Raw genomic sequence first — 23,623 nt, 5'->3', positions numbered from 1 at the left:
CTGAGAAAGAAAACTGCACTATAAGAAGGAGGGAGATGATTGAATGGGGTAAATCATCCCACATAATCATATCACAATAGAGGGGAAAATGAGGGGATGAAGGGTACAACTTAAACCTTGCTCTCATGAAAATGGGCTCAAAGTATCTATTCCCATATGAAAAAATGCTCTAAATCTCTAATGATTAGAGAGATGCAAATAAAAACAACTCTGAGGTACCACCTGACACCTATCAGATTGGCTAACATGACAAAAAAGGAAAATAATAAATGTTGGAGAAGCTGTGGGAAAATTGGAACACTAATTCATTGTTGGTGGAGCTGTGAACTGATCCAACCATTCTGGAGAGCAATTTGGAATTATGCCCAAAGGGCAATAAAGCTGTGCATACCCTTTGACCCAGAAATACCACTTTTGGGTCTTTTTCCCAAAGAGATCATGGAAGGGGGAAAGGGACCCACATGTACAAAAATATTTATAGCTGCTCTTTACGTGGTGGCAAAGAATTGGAAGTTGAGGGGGTGCCCATCAATTGGGGAATGGCTGGACAAGTTGTGGTATATGAATACAATGGAATACTATTGTGCTATAAGAAACGATGAGCAGGAGGAGTTCAGAGAAACCTGGAGGGTCTTGCATGGGCTGATGATGAGTGAGATGAGCAGAACTAGAAGAACATTGTACACAGTAACATCAACATTGAGTGTTGATCTACTGTGATGGACTATATTCTTCTCACCAATGCAATGGCACAGAAGAGTTCCAGGGAACTCGTGATGGAAGAGGATCTCCAAATCCAGGAAAAAAAAAAAAAGAACTGCGGAGTATAGATGCTGAATGAACCATACTATTTCTTTTGTTTTTGATGCTGTTGTTTTTTTTCTATTTTGAGGTTTTCCATCATTGCTCTGATTTTTTTCTCTTATAACATGACTAATGCAGAAATAGGATTAATGTTATTATATGTATACATATATATATATATAACCTATATCAGATTACCTGCTGTCTAGGGGAGGGGGGGGGGGAGGGAGGGGAGGGAGGGAGAAAAATCTGAAATTGTAAAGCTTGTATAAACAAAGGTTGAGAACTATCTTTACATGTAACGGAAAAAAAATAAAATACTTTATTAATTAAAAAAAAAAAAGAAAAAGAAAATGGGCTCAAAGAAGGAATAACATACACACTCAGTTGGATACAAAAATATGTTTCCCTATAAGTAAAAGGCAACAGGTATAATGGAAGGGTGAGGAGGACTGGGGGGGAGGGAGAGAGATAAAGGAGGGGAGGGGACACAGAGACAGAGACTAGCATGGAAGAAAATAAACAATTATCCTAACTAAATGTTAATGTCATGAACTTACCCATAAACAGAAGCTGATAGCAGAATGTATTAAAAACCAGAATCCTAAAATGTTGTTTACGAGAAACACATTTAAAGCAGAGATACACACACAAAGGGTAAAGGTAAGAGATCCCAAAAGAAAAACTTTCAGAAATATTATAGCCAAATTCCAGAGCTCCCAGGTCAAGGAGAAAATATTGCAAGCAGCCAGAAAGAAGCAATTAAAATACTGTAGAGCCACAGTAAGGAGAGCACAGGGTCTAGCTGCTTCTACGTTAAAGGATCAGAGGGCATGGAATATGATATTCCAGAGGGAAAAGGAATTGGGTTTACAACCAAAAATCACCTATCCAGCAAAACTGATTATAATCTTTCAGGGAAAAATGGGACTTCAATGAAAAAGAGGAGTTTAAGGTATTTGTGATAAAAAGACCTGAACTGAATAGAAAATCTGACTTTCAAATGAAAGACCCTAGAGAAGCATAAAAAGATAAACAGGAAAAAGAAATTATGAGAGATGTTAAAAGGTTAAACTGTTTACATTCCTACGTTGAAAGATGATATGTCTAAATCATAAGAGCCTTCTGAGTATTAGGGCAGATGATAGGAATAAATTTAGACAGAAGGCACAGGTTGGAATTGATTATGAGGGGATGATATCTGTAAAGCATTTTTTTTTGGTTTCTCTTTTTTGGGGGGTGGGGTGGGGTCTGGGGTTGATGAGTATCTTGTGTCGGAGGCTGAATTTGTGCTCAGGTCCTCCTGGGTCCAGGGAGGGTGCTTTGTCCACTGTGTCACCTAGCTGTCCAATGATGACATGTTTGGGGTAAAATTGTGGGGGGAGAGGATACGCTGGGGGAGGAGATAGTAGAGTGGCACAATGAGGTGAAATCTCACATGAAAGAAGCAGGAAAGGGCATATTGAGTGGAGGGAAAGATGGGGGAGGTGTGGGGAAGTGAAGGAGCCTTACACACATCAAAATTAGCTCAAAGACCTTAATCTTATCAGAGATGGCTCAAGGAAGAATAATATACACCCAACTGGGTAGAGTAATCTACCTAACCCTGCTGGAAAGTAGGAGGGGAAAGGGATAAGGAGGGAAGGGTGAAAGAAGGGAGGGCAGAGAGGGAGAGGGAGCAGTCAGAAGCAAAACACTTTTGAGGAGGAATAGGGTAAAAGAAGATAGAAAATAGAGTAAATATCATGGGAAGGGAATAGGATGGAGGGAAACAGTTATGATAATTGATTATAATGGCAAAACATATGGTACTTACTTTGCTGGGCTACTGTGAAGAAAACTCTTTGTCAACTTTAAGGTACTATATAAAAGTTATGATGAACAGGATGCTATTGGAAAAAGTTGGAAAGACCTACATGAACTGAAGCAGAGTAAAATGCACTGTATACAAAATAACAGCAAGAGTGTAAGATGATCTGCTGTGAAGGACATGGTTATTTTCAGCAATGCAATGAATGAACCAATATAACTCTGAAGGACTTATGAAAATTGCAGTCCACCTACAGAGAAAGAACTGATGGTATCTGAAAACAGATTGAAGCATAATTTTTTTTTTATAGCTCCTTAATCGGAAGTTTTGTTTTTGTCTTCTTTCACAACCTGCCTAATGTGGAGATGTTTTGCATGACTACTCATGTATAATTTATATTGAATTGCTTGAGTTCATGGGAGTTGGTGTGGGGAGGGAGGAAGAGAAACTGGAACACAAAGTTTTGAAAAACTGATGTCAAAATTTGTTTTTACATGTAATTTGGAAAATAAAATTCTAAATAGAAAAAACCAAACAAACCAAAAAACAACTCTGCAGTATCACCTCACACCTATCAGACTGGCTACTTTAACAAAAATGGAAAATGTTGGATGTTGGAGGGGATATGGAAAAACTGGGACACAAATGCACTGCTGGTGGAGTTGTGAACTGATCCAACCATTGTGGAAAGCAATTTGGAACTATGTCCAAAGGGCTATAAAACTGTATATACTCATTGATATGACAATACCACTGCTAGGTCTATATCCCAAATATATCCTATTTATAGTATCTCTTTTTGTGGTGGCTAAGAATTGGACATCAAAGGGATGCCCATAAATTGTGGAATGGCTAAATAAACTGTGGTTTATTATTATAATTGAATATTATTATACAATATGAAATAACAAGCAGTATGATTTCAGAAAAATCTGGAAAGATTTACATGAACTGATGCATAGTTAAGTGAACAGAAGCAGAAGAACAATGCACATAGTAACAGCAATAGTGTTTCATGAAAAATTGTGAATGACTTAGCCATTCTTAGCAATACAATAATCCAAGACAATTCCAAAGGACTAATGAAGCATACCATTTGCCTCCAAAGAAGCAACTGATATTGTTTGAATACAGACCGAAACATGCTATTTTTTCACTTTCTTTTTTTTTTATTAAAGTTTTCTTATACAAAATGACTCATATGGAAATGTTTTACATAATTGCCCTTGTATAACCTATATCTGTTTACCATCTCAGGAATGGGGTGGGGGGAGAGGAGGAAGGGAGGGAAGGATAGAATTTGGAACTCAAAATTTTTTTTCAATGTTAAAAATTGCTTTAACGTGTAATTTGAGGGAAAATAAAATAAAATCTGCAGAGAGATCAACAGGGCTAAAGACAAAAAAGAGGCAATAATATTAACAGTTTAGAGATCAAAGAATTAATCTTAGAGTTGTGTCAGTAGAAAGGTAGGATCAGAAGCTGTATTACAAGGGACTGAGGAATGAGAACTGAGAAAGCAGAGAAAATGAGTGTAGATAATTTTCTATGTCTTAAGGTGTAAAAGAGAAAAAAGAAGTCGCAGCACAGCTTGAAAGGATGTTGAGGGAGGGAGGGAGGGGGAAGGAGGGAGGGAAGGAGGGAGGGAGGGAGGGAGAGAGAGAGAGAGAGAGAGAGAGAGAGAGAGAGAGAGAGAGAGAGAGAGAAAGAGAGAGAGAGAGAGAGAGAGAGATATTGATTGATTTTAAAAGATGTGGGATACCTAAGCACATTTGTAGCCAGCAGGAAGAGGGTAGAAAATGAAAGATTAAGTGAAGCAAGTTCCAGAGTACATGAGATAAAGAACCTAAGAAAAGAATCGGGCTTTGGTAAAAGGAAAAGCAATTTCTCATTCAGAGGCTGAAGCAAAAGAGGAGAGGATGGGCAATGATGTGGAGTTACTCTGAGGCCTAGAGTAAAGAATATAATACAGCGTTCAATGATAAACTGTGATTTCCTGAGTAAAGTAAGAGAAAAGGTCCTATGCTGACAGGCTTATCATATAGAAATTGTAAGGAGAAAAGAAGGGATTATAAATAAGTAAAATTACCTTCCATTTGGAATTTAAAAAAAAATTAATTAACTTTAGGGAACCTTAAAATTCCTTTAACCGTAAACTTTAAAAGAACCTTAAACCTTTATTTTAAGGAACTTGAGGTGCACTGCCATTCAAAGTTTCTAGAAGAACAGAAATAGTATCAAATGGAAGTTTGTCTTTATTTAATAGAGTAATTTCAAAACCTCATCATTTTGAGACAAAGCTCCATGACCTTGGGTGAGTCTCAGTGCTCCCAGTGTTAAAGGCAACTCTAAGATTTTAAGTTGAAGAGAAGTTGCTGACTTTCATTGATTAAGAGAATTTCCTCAGCTATAGTTTCTATTGCAATGAAATCAGAAGGGTCAACAAATCACTGCACTTCTTAGTCCAAATCTGACAGATTTCTATTTCATAAGACACAGAATGATACTCTCTTAAGACTCGATTACTTCAACATTAAGATTTTGATACATCTTTTAGAAAATATTAACAGTATTTGTGTTCCTAACTTCTGTTTTCCTCACAGATAGTGAATAATTTTCAGATGGTTCAAGTCTAGCCATGTTGCTCTTCCACTTAAGAACTGTCAATGGCTTCTTGCATCTAGAATAAACTACAAACTTCTTTGTTTGGCATTCAAAGACCTTTATAATCTGGTTCCAATTCATATTTCCAGTTTTACTATACATGATTCTTTCTGTAATCTAGTTTCCACCAAATTGGCCCATGCAGTTCTCTCCAACTTTGGCATTTTTTCTCTCTCTCACCTTCATTCCTTTGTATAAACTGTCCTTAATGGCTGAAATGCACTCCCTCCTATTAGCCTCGAAGATTTCCCAGCTTCTTTTAAAGTTTGATTCATGTGATGCTTCATTTGGGAAATCTTTCCTGGTTTTTGTTGTTAGTGTTCCCTCTCTCTCCCCACCTTGAATTATCAAGCATATATTTATCTGTTTACATATAATATTCTCCATCATCTAGTAGAATTTAAACCTCTTGATGAAGGACTATTTTTGGTTTGGGGCTTTTGTGAGAATTAAATGAGTTACTATAGGGGTGTGTGTATGTACATATATGTGTGTGTGTCTGTATGTGTGTATGTGTATACATATATATACACATACACACATATACATAATATATGTTATGTGTGTATATTGTATACTGAAAACCTCAAAGCACCACATAAATGTTAGCTATTAGCTAGCTATCTATTAATGGGGGTTTATAGAATAAGAAATAATTAGAGGCCCTGATGGAAGCCAAGAAGCTGGAAGGCCATGTTGGCTTTCCCTTACTTTAACACAAGAGTTTTAGTTGAATGATTTCTCATGAAACTTCTCATGAACATTCTTATACATTTACCAGATTTCTGTGTTCAAAAAGGGTTCACTATAAAAATCAATTTAAATATCTACTGTGTAAAAAATAAAGCATTTCTTTATCTACTTAAAATCAGGTCCCATTAAATTATCCTGTATATTTTCTCAGTCTCATAGACATGAAGCACAACAAGTAATTAGCTGCCAATTTAAATTTAGGGGATAAGGTAGAGGCTGTCAAAGAATTAAAAAAACAACAACAACAGCCAAAGCCAAACTAAGGTTAGGATAACAGAAATATTCAGCTTTAGAATGAGTTGTGCCATAATTAATTTCAAAAAATAAAAATAAAAAGTTCTCACATTTAAACTTCTTGCTACGTATGGTTTGAATTCAAATTTTGATAATTCAAGAGTGAAAGGTGGTTGATGTTCTTAAGCCCTACCTAGTGAATGTTTATTCAGATTAAATGATACAAGTTCTGGCATAACTAAAAGCCCTTCGCATTTTGAAAAGCTAAAGATGTCTTGGAAGCAAGATTTGGGGAAGCTCACATTGCATGCATATAAATGCACATTATTCCAAAGCCTGAATGTGATCATGGCTGTCATTTTTATGAACATTATCACTTTCTAACATTTACCCAAAATTAATTTTGGAAAAAAACCCTTCAGTTTGATAGATTAGTTTATATTTCATAAACCCACAGTAGATTTTTAAAATGTACTAGCTCTGAAAAGTTTAAAATAATATTTTTATACAAGTACACTGACCTTTTTGACTTTTCTGGGTTTTTTTGATTCCTCTAGAGATTTGATCTTTTGGTCTTTAAAGCCTTCAGAGACGTCATCTAAAATATCAAGCTTTACTTTTCCACTTTCAACACCTAAAATCCAAGTGAATTGAAACTTAATTAGAAATTACAATAGACAAATTCAAACTGACATCGCAAGAGAGAAGTTAAAAATACAACTTCTTCATTTATTATAGTAAGAAACCTTAGTTTAGGTTCTCTTGAAAAATATAAACATCATATATATATATATATATATATATTTAGTTCTTTGAACTATTCAGGCTTTGCATTCTATTTCATTTCAAATAATCAAAGTAGGGGCAGCTAGGTGGTGCAGTGGAAAGAGCACCGGCCCTGGATTCAAGAGGACCTGAGTGCAATTCCAGCCTCAGATACTTGACACTCACTAGCTATGTGACCCTGGGCAAGTCACTTAACCCCAATTGCCTCACCAAAAAAAAACAACAAAAAAAAACCCCCACAAAACAAAAATCAAATAATCAAAGTAGGTTATATTATTCAATAGTTTAAAAAAATACCCAGTGTTTCTTATTTGGTAGAACATTATTACTAAATTTATCTAAAGTAAAAATTGTATACCTTTAGATTTCTTGTTCATATGAAATAAAACAGCCTTTTATATTAAGGAATCATTATAAATCAGCTCCTGTGTTTAGGTTACCATAGAATGCTACATATTATAATTCTTCCTAAAATTTAGAGAATCCTTTTTTTGAATAAAGAATAGCTTATACTTGCTGTAGGTATCAATTATAAAATATCTCATACTGAAACAAAGTTCATAGTATTAATCAATTATTTAAACTCTTATCATGTGCTAACCACTGTGCTGGGAACTCCAGGGTAGCTAAAACCAAAATGCAACATAGTGTTTGTTCTCAAGGAGATTACATTGTATAGAAGAAAACCATATATATATATATATAACATTAATAATAAAATTAATTAATAATAGCTATTATTAAAGTAAAACTTATTGTTAAACATTAATAATAATTCAATAATACTAAAATACAAAGTACTTTGGAGGAGAGGAAGGTCCCAATAGCTGGGAAACTCAAGAATGGCTTGAAGTAGACTTTAGTTCTTGAGTTGAAATTAGGGATTCTAAAATACAAAGATGAAAACAGTAAACTTCAGGCATAGGCAACAACCTGGAAGAAAGAAGGCTGTAAAATTCAGAAGTCCACAAATTTAAAATGTGTTCTCTTATAAATGTTTTTTATTAGTTGTTTATTGAAAACTCCAAATGCTTTTCCCCTCAAAGGAGCGAGGTTATAAATGATGATTAAGTTTCCACCTAGCTAGCCCACACATATAGATTTAAACACTGCCCCCACCCCCACACACAATTAAGTTCTACCTCTTTTTGTAGGATTATTCTTCTAGTAATGCTATATGGATACAAATAACAATAACTACAGTCTCTAAAGAGTCAAAATCGTAAGTGAGTTTACTCAGTTGCAGTGGAGAGATGGATAGTTGACATGAGCAGGCTGAAAAATATTACCAAGAGCCTATGCTTAAGAATCTGTGTAAAAGATGTTAACAGAGATGTATGTATGGAAAAAGAGGTAAGATGACAATGTAGCATTCATAGGATCACAGATATTTTTAGAGCTGGAAAGGATGTCTGAGATTATCTAATTCAATACTAATTTTACCTATGAGGAAACTGAGGCTAAGGGACATCAAGTGCGGAGCAGCTAGGTGGCAGAGTGGATAGGGCACTGACCCTGTACTCAGGAGGACCTGAGTTCAAATCTGGCCTCAGACACTTAACACTTACTAGCTGTGTGACCCTGGGCAAGTCACTTAACCCCAACTGCCTCACTAAAAAAAAAAAAAGAGAGAGAGAGAGAGAGAGAGAGAGAGAGAGAAGAGAGAGAGAGACATCAAGTGGCTTATCTAAGGTCACATGGCTAGCAATATCCTAGACATATGCTGTCAAAGGAAGCATATGAACTCAAGTCCTCTGACTCCAAATCCAGCACATTTTCAATTGAGAAGAAAGGGATAACCGGTACAATCTGAATGTTCCTCGGCCTCCCAGAAGTATTTTGATTTTAAAATGGGATTTCTGTAGGTACAAATTAACATTTGATAAACTGAACTGAACTGCAGGTATAGCCTTTGAGAACACAAAAAGATTATTTTTCATACCACAATAAGGCCTCAGCATGGTATTTTAGTGGCAGAAAAGTCAATGTATGAACCAGGCCAACAATTCACAAACCCGAGTAAATGCATGGTAGAACATAATTAGGTGCTGAATTATTTAACAATAAAGTATTGATTAAACATCCACTATGTGCCAGGCATTATATTAGGTGTTGGGAGATACAAAGACAAAAAACAAAAAATTCTCCGACTTCTGAAAGCTTACATTAAATCAGGGGAGAAAATATGTATATACATAAGTATAGTAAGTTAATCAATAAACATTTATTAAGAAGCTACTATAGGCTAGGCACTGTGCTAATAAGTCCTGAGGATACAAAGAAATGCTGAAGAAGCTCATAGTCTAATGCGGGAGACAACAAACAACTATGTAGAAATGAAACATATGGGACAAATTGAAGATAACCTCAGAGGAGAAGCACTAGCATTAAGAACAACCAGGAAAAACATCTTGCAGAATGTGAAACTTTTGCTAAGATTTTGAAGGGTGCCAGGAATTCTAGTAGGCAGAATTGTGGAGTGAGACCTCAGAGGGAAGAGACAGTGAAAATACCTGTGTTTGGAGAAAATTATGTTGAAGGACTAACTACTTCAATGGACTAACCAACCAGTTTTTGTTGAAGTCTTATGTCTATTATTGGTGTGTGACTCTGGATAAGTCACAATTCACACACAAGTCAAGACATTACCCCGTGATGCTATTTTTCCTCTTCGAAAATGAAGGACAAGGGGCAGCTAGGTGGCACAGTGGATAAAACACCAGCCCTGGATTCAGGAGGACCTCAGTTCAAATTCAGCCTCAGACACTTGACACTTACTAGCTGTGTGACCTTGGGCAAGTCACTTCATCCTCACTGCCCCACAAAAACCAAAAACAAAAAAAGAAAATGAAGGACAAACAACATGTGTATTATTAACAGATAAATTCAAAATAGATAAGGGTGGGGGCAGCTAGGTGGCGCAGTGGATGGAGCACTGGCCCTGGAGTCAGGAGTACCTGAGTTCAAATCTGGCCTCAGATACTTGACACTTACTAGCTGTGTGACCCGTGGCAGGTCACTTAACCCCAATTGCCTCACTAAAAAAAAAAAAAATAGATAAGGGTGAAGATATTGACTATCATCTTTTTTTAGAGATCATCTATAGGGGCTTCATGGGAAGTCATGGATTCACATCATAAACAATTTAGAGATCAGAAAATGTGATACTTTTCACAACTAAGGATAGGGAAAGAGTTTGTGATCAAACAAGCAACAGAGAGGATCAGAGGAAATAAAATGGATAATTTTTAACATAAGGTTAAAAAGTTTTGCAAAAACAAAATCAATGCAGCTAAAATCAGAAGAGAAACATTCAACTAGAGGAAATTCTTTGTAGCAAGTTTCTTTAACCAAATTCTAATGTCCACTGAATAAAATATATAATAGGTATCATTCCCCATTAGATAAATGGGCAAAGGGTATGAAAGCAGTTCTCAAGGTAAGAAATCAAAGCTGTCAATAACTAAGAAAAGTTTTCCCATCTTATTAGTAAAGATGAAAAAAAAAGAAAATGGTAATTAGTGAAAAGGATGTGGCAAGAGAGGCACACTACTACTTTGTAGGTGGAGCTGTGACTTGGTTCAGTCATTCTGGAAAGAGGTTTAGAAGTATACCCAAAAAGGCACTAAGGTGTATGGTTCCTTGATCCAGTGATATCACCACTAAGAATATAACCCAAAAAAGATCAAAGAAAGGGAAACAATTTGTATGTCCCAAAAATGTTTAAAACATCACTTTTTGTTCTAGTTAATAATTAGAAACCAGTGGGGTGCCCATCAATTAGGTAATAGCTCAATAAATTATGGTATATAAATATAAAGGAATGATTGTATTGTAAGAAATAACTTATATGAACTGATGCAGAGTGAAGTGTACAAAATTTGAAGAACGATTTATATAATGATTACATTATATATCACTGCAAAGAAAAACAATTTTGAAAAACTCAAAAATCATGATCAATACAATGTCGAATCAGATTCCAAAGGACCAGTGATGAATATTGCAGCCTACTACCTCCTGAGAAGTGGACCAGAGGTGCAGAATGAGACATTTTGGACCCAGCCAATGGGGGGATTTATTTTGATTGATTTGCTAATATGCTACAAGGAATATGAGTTTGGTTTTGGTTTTTGGTTTTTAGGGGAGGCAATTGGGGGACATAGGAAAGTGAAAAAATAGAAATGAAATTGTCATTGAAAAATTTATAAAATGCACAGGAAGGACTACAAGGAAGTTCAGAGAGAGATCCATATAAGCAAGACAGCTTTGAAATTAAAATGTTGAGTTTATTATATATTTTTAAAAGCAACATTTAACAAATATATGATTTAATACAGAATACTTGTTTTTCTTAGTAATATGGAAATGTTTTTGTTTGTTCATGTTTGTCACATCGAAAATAAAGATATGGATAAGAATTACATAGGATAAGAAAACATGGGTTGATTAAGATATCTGCATTAATAGACAGCTATACTCAAACCAATGAGATCCAGATACAGTGAAGTATCAAATGGATTTGTATTATGTCAAAATCAAGTTTTGTTAGTTGCCAGATTCACTAAGTATTTCCTAATTTAAAGTGAGAGTTATTTGAAAACTGTAGGATAAAGAATTGAAAATAAGTTAAAAATACTGGGGTTTCTTGTAAGTTGGAATATTGTTCTAACCTTTGGCAAATCAAGGGTGACTATATATGGATAAAATGACTGTGGAAAGTAGGGGAATCAAATTTAATACTGTATTTTTAAAATGCCTTCTCAAATAGTTGAGAAAGTTGGTTGTGGTAACAACTGAGAAAATATTTTAGAAAATTAGAAATGTAATTTGTAAAATGACATTTTAATGTCAGAATACTTGCCCTGGTAACAGACTGTACTTTTATTATCTTGTGAAAGGTTTTATATTTTCTTCAAGTACTCTTTTTCTAATTTGTATATTTTTAAGGCTTATGATTTTTGTCCTTTGTTTTTTATAAAGTGCTATACAAATTTTTATTTTTAGCAAAAATTTGGGCTGAGGCTATTAACCTTTTTCTGAGATAGGTAAAACTCTCAGCATTCTTCCCTGAGTTTTTTGATAGCTAATAATAACTCAGCCCAAGTTATATTTTATTCACTGTTTTCTCATTGTTTCATACCTTCACGTAAATTTCAATAACATAATACTGGGATGAAAGGGAAGAAGGAAACTAGTTTATGTTCTAAATGCTTTACCAATATTATTTCATTTAATCCTCACAACAACCCTGGGAGCTAGGAACTATTATTATTAATTCCATTTTACTGTTGAAGAAAATAAGGCAGAGATTAAGTGAATCATCTAGGGTCACATAGGTAGTAAGTATCTGAGGTCACATTTGAACTTGGGTCTTCCTGATTCCAGGCCAATCACTCTGCCACTTAGCTGCCTATCAGCCAGTACATATATAATTAATATAATAATCTGGACCAAATCCTAAGGGGGAAATAAGGAGTTAGTATAGTATTCCGTACTGGTGGTATAGAAAAGTTTTCAGCATTTTAGAAACAGCAAGTGAGTATGTTGCTGAGGATGGTAAGGGTGAGGTAAGATTTTAACACCCTTTTTGAATTTAAAGCAGCTACCACTAAATAGAGCTGACTGTAAAATGAGAAACTTAATTACTTTTAAACATATTTTAACCACCTACCCAGAAATGGCCTTGTACAGCTGGACTGAAGCACTCAGTAGAACAAGATGTGGGGAGGAAATATAGTAGGAAGAAATTTAAATAAATATCAAGGCTTTAGGAGGGTTCAGGAACTAAAGGCTAGGGTTAGCATCTGGTTTCTCTAAACCTAAGTTTCAAAGGGGTTATGGGCATAAAGATTTAATGAGTGGTTCATAACTTGGGTCTAAACCTTTCCAAGGAACCAGTCTGGGATCTGACTAGAGTAAAGTTGCAAATAAAACTTATCAACTTTATCATAATACTTGCCCTTCTATCTACATTTTTACCTCCCCATTTGGGATAGGTGAATAGGAAAAAATGAAAGCCGTGATGTAACAACTTTGGGAACTTTTGTTTTGCAAATACATACTTGAATCACATACTCTTTACCTATTTTTAACAGTCACACCTTGCCGAATACCAGTCTTGGAATTCTTCCGCTTGCCTTCTTTGCTCCTATATGCATGCTGTTGAATGAAACTGGAGAAACTTATGAAATCTGACTGACTCACTCACTACTAATTCAAGCTACATAATCTCAACTGGGCCTTCACTGAAGAGAAGAAATCCTTTTACATTCCTCTAATTGAATGACTATCCCACTCATCATAGAGGCTTTTCCTAACATTTTCATTTAAGAATCCTATAGAATGCCACCCCTCTACCTCCACTATCTGAGGACTCTGCTTTAACCTTTCACCAAAAGAAAAAAGAAACCTTATTTTTTTTAATCTCATTTAATTCTTTCAATTAACAAAAACTCTTATTTTTATTCTTCCCACTCAAGACCTTGTAACAAATGTGTGAAACAAAGTTCCACATTAATGTAGAAGAATGTAAGTCTCATTCTTTATTCTGAGTCTGTCAGGAAGCAGGTAACATTCTGTTTTTTGGGGTTGGTTTTTTTTTATGGGCAATTGGGGTTAAGTGACTTGCCCAGGGTCACACAGCTAGTGTTAAGTGTCTGAGGTCGGATTTGAACTCAGGTCCTCCTGAATCCAGGGCCAGTGCTCTATCCACTGTGCCACCTTGCTGCCCCTCAGCAGGTAACATTCTGGAGGAATATAACAAATATGTAAAAAATATTTAGTAAATACAAGCTAATTGGGGGGGGGGGCGGAGTTGTAGCACTTGAGATCAGGAAAGGTTTGCTGTAGAAGATGGCATTAGACTGAGCTCAGAAGGAAACTTGAGATTCCTAGAGGCAGTGATAAGGATGGAGATCATTTCAGATATGAGGGGCTTCCAGTGCAAATGAATGGAAATAGGAGATTGAATTTTGAATGAACAATCAGCAAAATCTGGGCATGGTGGTGCACATCTATAGTTCCTGCTACTGGGAAGGCTGAAGCTGATGAATCACTTAAGTTCAATTATTGCTCTAAGTTGCAATAGGGCTAAAGTCAATCAGGTGCCTGCACTAATTATAGTACAAATACGGTGAGCCTCTATGAGCACAGGCCCACCAACCTAAAGAAAAAAGAAGCTTCCATGCCAACCAGTACTGGGACCCAGACCCCTGAGAGGCTGCTGCATTTCTAGACTGGGTGAGATAGGGAGACCCTGTCCTTAAAAAATTCAACAACAACAAAAAGATCAACAATACTACTTTGGCTGGAAAGCGGAGTAACTGAAGGGAAGTGATAGTTAATAAGGCTGCCTGGAGGGAGACAGACTAATTAGAAGACTATTAAAATAGCTAGATCAATGCTGATGAGGACCTGAACCAAAGTGGTAACTATACATGGAAGTAATAGGAAGGGGATGGGCTCAAGAGAAGTTGTGGAGGGAAAATAGACAACACTGACAACTGATTAGATATAGGGACTAAGAGGACCAGCAACTGAAAATGGTTCTGAGGTTGCAGCCCTAGGTGACTGAAAGGATGGTGATGTCCTTGCCCCTCAGTAGGGGAAGTTCCAGCAATTGAAAAGTTCTCTGCAATTGAGAAGTTTTACCAAAAAAACTGGAAATGAAATGGATGCCCACCATGTTTGGAATGGCTGAAGAAAATGCAGTGCATATGAATGTAATGGAATAACAGTTCAGGATAAGAAATGACAAATTAATAATTCAGAAAAACTAGAAAAAACTTGCATGAATTGTTGAATGGATTGTCAATTGTGATTTGTCAGTTTTACCTTTTTTTTTTTCCTCCTTTCCCACTGGAGCTTCACATCACAAGTACTTTGTTTTTCACGGCTTAAATTTGGTTATTAGGTATGATTTGGCATTATTGTTATCCATTTGTCTTATTTCCTTACAACACTGAAAGTTACACAAGGACAGGAATAGGAACTATGCCTGACCAAAAGGAAGCATTTAATAATGTGTGTTAAATGAAATGGAATTACTTAAATGTGGCTATTACCAAGATGTCCAAGAAAGTTTATTTTTAAAACAGAAAAAGGTGGAATATTATAAATCAACTATATTTTGAGTAGTAAGTATCCTACAGGAAGAAAAATGCTGCTGTTTATATTCTACAACTAAAAATAACAATTCTCATTATTTGTGCATGGGGATTTTCTGAGATTCATTTTCATGTACTAATCACATTAATTCCTTTTAACAATCACTTACCTCCCTTGGGACCAATGTCCTCTGTCTATTTATTCTTATACCTCAAAACTTCGCATGCTTTGCAATTCTAAAAATTATTATCTTCTGAAAAATTATATATGGATAATTAATTTGTTTCTTTGATTATATATTCTACACATCTTTTTAATCTTCTTTAAGAAACAAATTAGTTTAATCAAACTTTAATATTTAAATAAACAACTTCTATATATTATAAAAATACTCAAATCTCAAAGGGGTTATATTTAAAATTTTTATTTGAAAATTTTATATATAAAAACCAACTCATAATATTACAAATTTTCCACAGGTTGTTGACACATAGCTTTCACATAATTAAGATTTTGTTAAGTTTTAGCACTTCTATATTCCTTATAATAATTGGCAACCACAAAATTGTTACCCTCCCCCCCCAAAAAAAATTTTACCCCTGCTTCAAACATTATTTAGAATAAAAAAACCTGTGAAATGACTCTCCTTAAAACTTTTAGGCATTCACAGCTTGTAAACATAAATCAAATAAAGTCCTACCATCTGTAACAGCAGCCAAGAAAATTATAATTAAAACCTTTCCTTCATGTAGTCTCCTATTACTTGGCTCTAATTCTCTACTTACATATTTTTGTAGTATATATACCTATGTCAAGGGGTGTGTGTGTGTGTGTGTGTGTGTGTGTGTGTGTGTGTGTGTGTGTGTGTGTGTGTGTGTGTGTATACACATACATACATACAGTTAGGCACAAAGTATTTAAGTGCTTACTATGTGTCAGCTATTAAGTGCTGGGGATCCAAAGGAGTTAAGTCCAAATGGGAGAGACAACAAGCAAACAACAACTACATACTCACAAAGATTTTATATATGTGTGTGTACACACAAGTATATATTTATGTATGTATACATATATGTACACATATATCTACATAAATATACACCTACATTCACATATGTGGGTGTGTATCAATATGGTAAATTGGAAATAATCTCAGAGGGAAAGTGCCTGCATTAACGTGACAAAGAAAGACTTCTTGCAGAAGATGGGATTTGGGTTGAGATTTGAATGAAACCAGGGAAGCCAGGAGGTAGGGTGAGGAGGGACAGAATTCTAGTCATGGGGGAGAACCAGTGGCACCAAACCAGGAGACAATGTCTTGTTAAAAAAAAAAAAAGAAAAAGATAAAGCAAAGAGGCCTCCCCTATGTTAAAAATAAAGAATAAGAAAGGAAAAGTATGTAGAGGTTAGGTTATGAAGGACTTTATAAGCCAAAAATAAAATTTTATATTTGACCTTGGAAGTAATAGGAAGCCACCAGAATTTATTGGGGGGGGGGAGAGAAGTTGAAGCATATGACATTATCAGAACTGCCTTATCAAAAATCTTTTTAGTAGCTGAGTGGAGGATGGAGTAATTGGGGAGAAAATTGAGGCAGGGAAACAAACAGGAAGGTTTTGCAAAGGCCTAGGTGTAATGTGATAAGGGTATACACCAGGGTGGTGGCAGTGGCAGAGAGAAAGGGACATATAAAAAAGATATTTGCAAAGATAAAATTGGTAGTACCCTTGAAAGTAACAGGGAAATGTAGAAGACAGGAGGATTTGTGGGGAATGATAACTTTTTTTCCGCTAATACCCTCTACTGTCTTCAAACTGTAACTCAAATTGACTAATTTTTATAATTTCTACTAAAAACTGATTTCCTGGTTCTTTTTGCCTTGCTTATATTTCCAAGTTCTATGGTCTTACTTTATTGAAATTAACAGTTCAAAAGAGAAAAATCAAATAGACTATTAACTTTCAGGGAAAACAAAATGAAACCGAATAAAGCAATGTAGTTTTCCTTTATACAACTAACTGCTGGAAATATTTTTTACATACTACACTCAACAAGTTTTACATTTTAGCTATAAAACAGTGGTGATTAACCCTACACCAAATTTTGCCCTGCAATACTTATGAGAAAACTAAGAAATTTTAGCACTTAGTAGCCATTTTGACAGCACATTTGTTATTTCAAGCAAGTACAAATCAAACTGGGATCATACTTGTTCATTCTTTCAGTTAAAAATTCCACATCATACTGCGAGTCTCTACATACATTTGTCATAACTAAATAAAAAAAGCTGAGAAGCAAGTTAGTGAATACTCTTCTCAAAAACAGACCGATAGAATTCTTCTGAGATTACATAACAAACATGTCTCTCAAAGAGGGAACAGCAAAAGCCATGAGTACTGGGAAAATAGGGGTCAAGGACTCTACAGACTTATGATTACTATATAGAGAAATATAGAGAGTGAAATGGAAAGAAAAGCAGACACTGGAAAAATGAGTGCTAAAGAGAAAATGGCAAAAAAACAATATTGAGGTGTCACAGAAGTGGCCACCATATGAAGAGGGAATAGCAGACCAATCCAGCAAGCCATCACAGAGAGGCTAGAACACCAAGTACTGGTTTGTAGTTATGCTATGACACACATAATTTAGAAGCAGACTCTTTAAGACTTCAACTTGCAAGGTTAACAAGAAGAAAACATGGTTCTTCTACATGCTATGGGATTTTTTTTTTTTTTACTAATTGCAGTAAATACTCCAGATAGTTAATTATACTATACTAACCTCAGCATTTACTTTTGATTATACACTTCTGTTAATAAGCTCCCTAATATGCATGTATTAATATTTAATTTTTAATGAAATTTAAAAGCCAACCAGTACTGAGTAACTGTTCACTCAAACCATACAATTATCTTTTTAAAAAAATCAATAATAATCAAATACAGAGGTTTGTAGATTACAGAAGCTGTAAATGTGCAAAAACAGCCTATTTCAAAGAGATAGTGATAGGTACCATCTGCTATTTACTTAAATGGTCTAATCAAAGTAAAAATCCACACAATAGCAATCTTTTTTTTTTTACTCCCATACCATATTTGTTCACACAATGGTTGACTTCACATAATGATCACAGCCCTCTTCCAGTACAGGAAAGTAGGTAAAGATCATTTCCCCTCATAAGTAGCACATGATTGCTTTGTTACAGTAAATCACCTGACTGCTATTACAGCTGCACAATCTGTACCACCCCAGATCACTGCTTGAACATTAGTGGCTGACTGACATCACTTCAATGAACACTGACAACTAACAATAAATCCAATGTTTTCATAAATGTTATCACTTTCTTTTCTTTTTAATCTAAATTTCAAAGACTTGTAATTTTGTTTAAAACCTTTTATTTTTTGCTTTGTCTTTGAATGAACAAAGGTAGAACAAGTGAGAGAATCGTGGGAAGGTGGAATTCCCAGGTCTGCATATTGAGGGCCAACAGAATCAGATCTCTAGCCAGGAGTCAACAGCTGGGCATTACTGGGCACTCAGGGTCTCTCCTGGAACTATGTTAGACAGGAGAAGAGGAGATACATCAGTACTGACACAATTAATTCATCTATCTTACACAAAGATTCCTGAGAACTGACAATTTAAAGGTATTATACTACTGAAAGCTATGTAATTTCTAACTTTGTGTCATCAATTTTTTGGGGGGGACAGGACAATGAGGGTTAAGTGACTTGCCCAAGGTCACACAGCTAGCAAGTGTCAAGTGTCTGAGGCTGGATTTGAACTCAGGTCCTCTTGAATCCAAGGCCAGTGCTTTATCCATTGTGCCACCTAGCTGCCCCTGTCATCAAATTTTAAAGCAAATTTCTTCTCAATATGAAATTCCAGGAGAGAGAGAGTAGTTATTACTTTCTGGAAATACATGAGCTTAAAATATGTAGATGTTAAGATGTCAATTTGGGAAAAATCAGATGGTTTGCAGCATCTTAAAAAGAAAAGATAGTAACACATTTAAAACAATTTTTTAAAAACTCAAGATGGGGGGCAGATAGGTAGTGCAGTGGATAAAGCACCAGACCTGGATTCAGGAGTCTCTGAGTTCAAATCCAACCTCAGACACTTGACACTTACTAGCTGTGTGACCCTGGGCAAGTCACTTAACCCCCATTGCCCAGCAAAAAACAAACAAACAAACAAGAAATGGGCCATGTCCTCATGAGAACAGTCTTGATTGTCTGTAGTAATTCCCTTCTTTCCTCTCCAGGCTATATCCCTTGAATATGTCAAATAAGAAATATCTAATAAATACTTAAAAAAATCTCAAGAGGCATTCATTATTACATCATCTTCTGACCTTATAGCTGCTGAGTTCTTTCCACTCTCAAATTCTGTGATTCTGATTATAGCACTATGCCCAAACTTCTTTAGTATATTGTAAAAAGAATCCTGTTAAAATTATATTTATAGACCAGTTTTAGTTATTTTTATAACTTATATTTTTAAATTTAGAGATTAAGAGAAAAATTATTTAAAATACTATTGTTCCAAAGTATACCTATGGCTTCAGAGGGCTTGCCTTCACTGTACTTTACCATCACTCCCATTCCAGGTATGCACCTTGTCGCCCCTTAACTTCCCCTCCCTACCAAATGCTAGATTCTAGTCACACAGGGCTTCCTGACACACTAGGACAATTCTACCCAATTCTACTGCACTGGAGCTCATTCTTCATGATTAACATATTTCTAACCCACCATACTTAACCTATTATTCTAGAGATTCTGAATCATCTTTTGCCATTGTTCAAACATGACCTTCCCCTATCAACACTCTCTATTCCTATTCCCCTAAATTTAAACCATATCCCCCAACATCCCAATATAAAACTAACCAACCCTCCCACTGTGCTCTCTGGAATAGCTAATCTGTAGCTAAAAGACAAAACAAAATTACATCCATCTTAAATCTTTTCTTTCTTGCTCCCTCCATCCAGTTAGAACTGGCTTCTTCCTAATAAGTTTCCCTGGCTACCTTTTCTAGCACTGGTTGCACTTTAACTCATACCCCTTGACTCTGTGATCATGATGGAGAAGTTGGATTATTTATTTGTTTGTTTGTTTGTTTATTTATTTATTTATTTTGCGGGGCAATGAGGGTTAAGTGACTTGCCCAGAGTCACACAGCTAGTATCAAGTGCCTGAGGCTAAATTTGAACTCAGGTCCTACTGCATCTCGGACCAGTACTTTATCCACTGCCCCACCTAGCTGTCCCAGAGAAGTTGGATTATTTCTTGCTTCTGTCAGGATTGTTAGGATCCTTATGCCAAAACCACCTCTCTTTTTACTATTAGGAGACACCCTGTTTTCCAGAGCTAAGGCCCAGTAAGCAAGCTGTCGCCTGAGCTTGGCATAACAACAATCCTTTGTGGCTCACCCTCTAGTTGATCTTAGCCAAGCAAAATCCCCAAACTGTTCCACCCCAACACCAGGTAATCTCTGAGCTCAGACAAGCACCTGTAGTACCCATGTTCCAGTCCTGACATCCTGAAATGAATCAAACTTGTCTTATAGTTGCTGTTACTCCTCCATGTCAGGGCTACAGCTCACTGTGTAGTCACTGGTATAATTATTGAGATTTGCCCACAATAAGGCAGGTCTCCTACTAGAGGGGCCCCAGCACATGTGAATAAAGAAAGCTTTTTGCTTATGACCACTGTTATCTATTTGGTTTTAGTTTGTTTTATTTTTGAGAGTTAACTGTGGTTTTGATAACTAAAAAAACCCTGAGGGTTAGCAGGTTAGCAGCAGTTGCAGAGATGCTATAGCTCTTTGGTTACTTGGTATCAGGACAGACCCTCTACCACTCATCACTCAGTAACTTCTCTTTTGAGGTTCACTAAGTGTACATTTATCATTCAATCAAAATTCTGGTACCTGTTGTTTATAGACTTTAAAGACTCTCCCTCCCCAGTGAATTCAGTGCCTGGATTACAGACTTTTTCTCCTGCCCTCATACTAGAGGACTTCAATAGACATACATACACAATACCCTAACCTGCCAATCGCTCAACTTACTCGTTTCTTATGACTTTCACCTCAACCATAGCTACAGAGAAAACTCATATTCTTGATATTGCTGTCATGCATAAAAGAATTCCACAGTCATGTTCTTGATCTCTAAAATTCCTTTATTTGATCACAATCTGTTGTCATTTTCCCTCTCTGCCTTATAACTCTAAACCCTTTTCTTTGTCTTCAATATGACCTTTAATCCCTCCACCCCAGTGTTTCCCAGACCAGGACCCCTGTCATTGTCATTCTTCCCTTACTCATCCTGATCCTTGGTGGACTGGTTCAGCTCTATACTATAATTTTCCTCTCTAGTCCTTTATCCAAAAATCTGGCCCTCAGCCTTGGACTGCTCCTGTCTGCTGCCTTCATTCCTACTCAGGTGCTGCTCAACAAAGATGGAGAAAATAATGAGACTGTGCTGCCACCTATGAGTTTATATTTTGTAATCTTAACTGGGCCCTCAATGTGGCAAGGCAAACCTCTTACATCTCTTTATTTGATTCACTATCCAATTCACCAAAATGGCTTTTTTAAACCTTTTAATACCGCCTCCACCCTCTCACCCCCATCCTATCATCTATGAAGCTCACCTCATATTTCACTGGGAAAAAAAATGAGCTCAATTTCTAGAGAACTTTCTCATCTCCCTTGTTCCTTATCTCACATCACTCAAATGCCTTCTGCCATAAACTCCTCCTCTACCCGTTTCACATGAAATGGTGGCTCTTCTTGATAAGGCAAAACCTTCTACACACAAATTATCGTAATCTCTCCTTCTCTAGCAGGCTATCCTTTCCATCATTCCTACTCTCTCACTAATCTTTAACTGCTCTCTCTCTCTACAAGCTATTTCCCAACTTCCTACAAACATGCCCGTTTCTCCTCCATCCTCAAAAACCCTCACATAATCTGTCCATCCCCACTATGTATCATCCTGCATCCTTCTTGTCCTGTATAGCTAAACTTCAAGATAAGGCCACCTCCATTTCCTCTCCTCTCACACTCTTTGGCTTCTCACCTCTTCAGTTAATCAAGTGTTCACTCCCAAATTACTAATGATCTTTTAACAAGTTGAATGACCTTTTCTCAATCTTCATCCTTGTTTTTAAACAAGCATTTATTAAGAATTTATTATATGCCAGACCCTGTGCTAAGTACTTTACAAATATTATCTCATGTAAACACTGCCTCATAATATTTACAAATGCTATACCATTATCTATCCTCACAAAAACCTTGGGAGATAGATGCTTTATCCCCATTTTCTAATTGAGGAAACTGAGGTCACAGAGGTTAAATTACCTGGCCTGCGCCAAATAACTATTAACTATCTGAGGCTGGATTTGAATTCAGAGGGTCTTTGTGACTCTGGGTCCAAGCTCTATCCACTGTGCCACATCTCTATAGCCTCTGACACTATTGATCCCTTTCTTATTAATATTCAGTTCTCTCTAGGTTTTCATGACATTGCTCTCTCTCAGATTTCTTCCTACATGTCTGACTGCTTCTGTCACCTTTGATGGATTTTTAATCATGTTATGCCTACTAACAGTGGGGGTCCCCCCCAAGGTTTTGTACTGGACCCTCCTTTCTTCTGATGAAATTTGCTGAACTCATCAGTTTCAATTATCACTTCAATTATCATGTAGATTACTCTCAGATCTACCTTTCCAGACCTAACCTCTCTGCTGATCTCTAATCTCAAATCTCCAACTCTTATTGGACATCTTAAATTGAATGGCCACAGACATCTTAAAGAAGTACAAAACTGTACTCCTTATCTTTCCACACAAATTCTCCCTTCTTCCCAACTTCCCTAAAGTGTAGCTACAGTGTAGCAGGATTCTATTTGGGTTCCAGGGCAGAGGAGCAGGCCTGTAGTTGCATACAGACCAGAGCAGAGGCCAGGAGAGTAGTAAACATAGCTCTCCTTAAATCATATTACTTTGGAAGAACTAAAAATTTACAAAATCCTAAAAGTATCTCTGAAAACAGCTGCACAAACCCCCTGAAGCTTGAAGCAGTGCCCCCCTTTAATAAGAAGTTGAAAGTTAAGAAATAGGCTGGGAAAATGAGCAAACAGAAAAAAATGCTAACCCTAGAAAGTTTCTATGGTGACAAAAAAGATCAAAATATACCCTCAGAAGAAGATAACAAAGTCAAAACTCCTACATCCAAAACTTCCAAGAAAAATATGAATTGGCCTCAGGCCATAGAAGCGCTCAAAGGGGACTCTGAAAATAAAGAGAGGTAGAAGAGAAAATGGAAAGAAAAGTGAGAATGATACAAGACAATCACAAAAAAAGTTAACAGCTTGGTAAATGAGACGCAAAAAATACTGAAGAAAATAACACCTTAAAAAACAGTCTGGGCCAAATGGAAAAAGAG

General features: G+C 36.1%; 1 protein-coding gene across 1 annotated transcript in view; it reads right to left on the bottom strand.

The window, feature by feature from the left end:
• The window catches only part of MCPH1 (microcephalin 1), a 325,091-nt gene that overhangs the window by 251,454 nt on the left and 50,014 nt on the right, over positions 1–23,623 (bottom strand). The window contains exon 9 of the mRNA XM_043988990.1: positions 6,787–6,899. Within this exon, the coding sequence (XP_043844925.1) occupies positions 6,787–6,899 (113 nt within the window). The remainder of the gene's footprint in view (positions 1–6,786; positions 6,900–23,623) is intronic.

The sequence above is a fragment of the Dromiciops gliroides genome, chromosome 2, assembly GCF_019393635.1.
Source record: "Dromiciops gliroides isolate mDroGli1 chromosome 2, mDroGli1.pri, whole genome shotgun sequence".
NCBI lineage: Eukaryota > Metazoa > Chordata > Mammalia > Microbiotheria > Microbiotheriidae > Dromiciops > Dromiciops gliroides.
The sequence above is the reverse complement of the archived record's forward strand: the minus strand, read 5'-3'. Positions and strand labels throughout refer to the sequence as shown.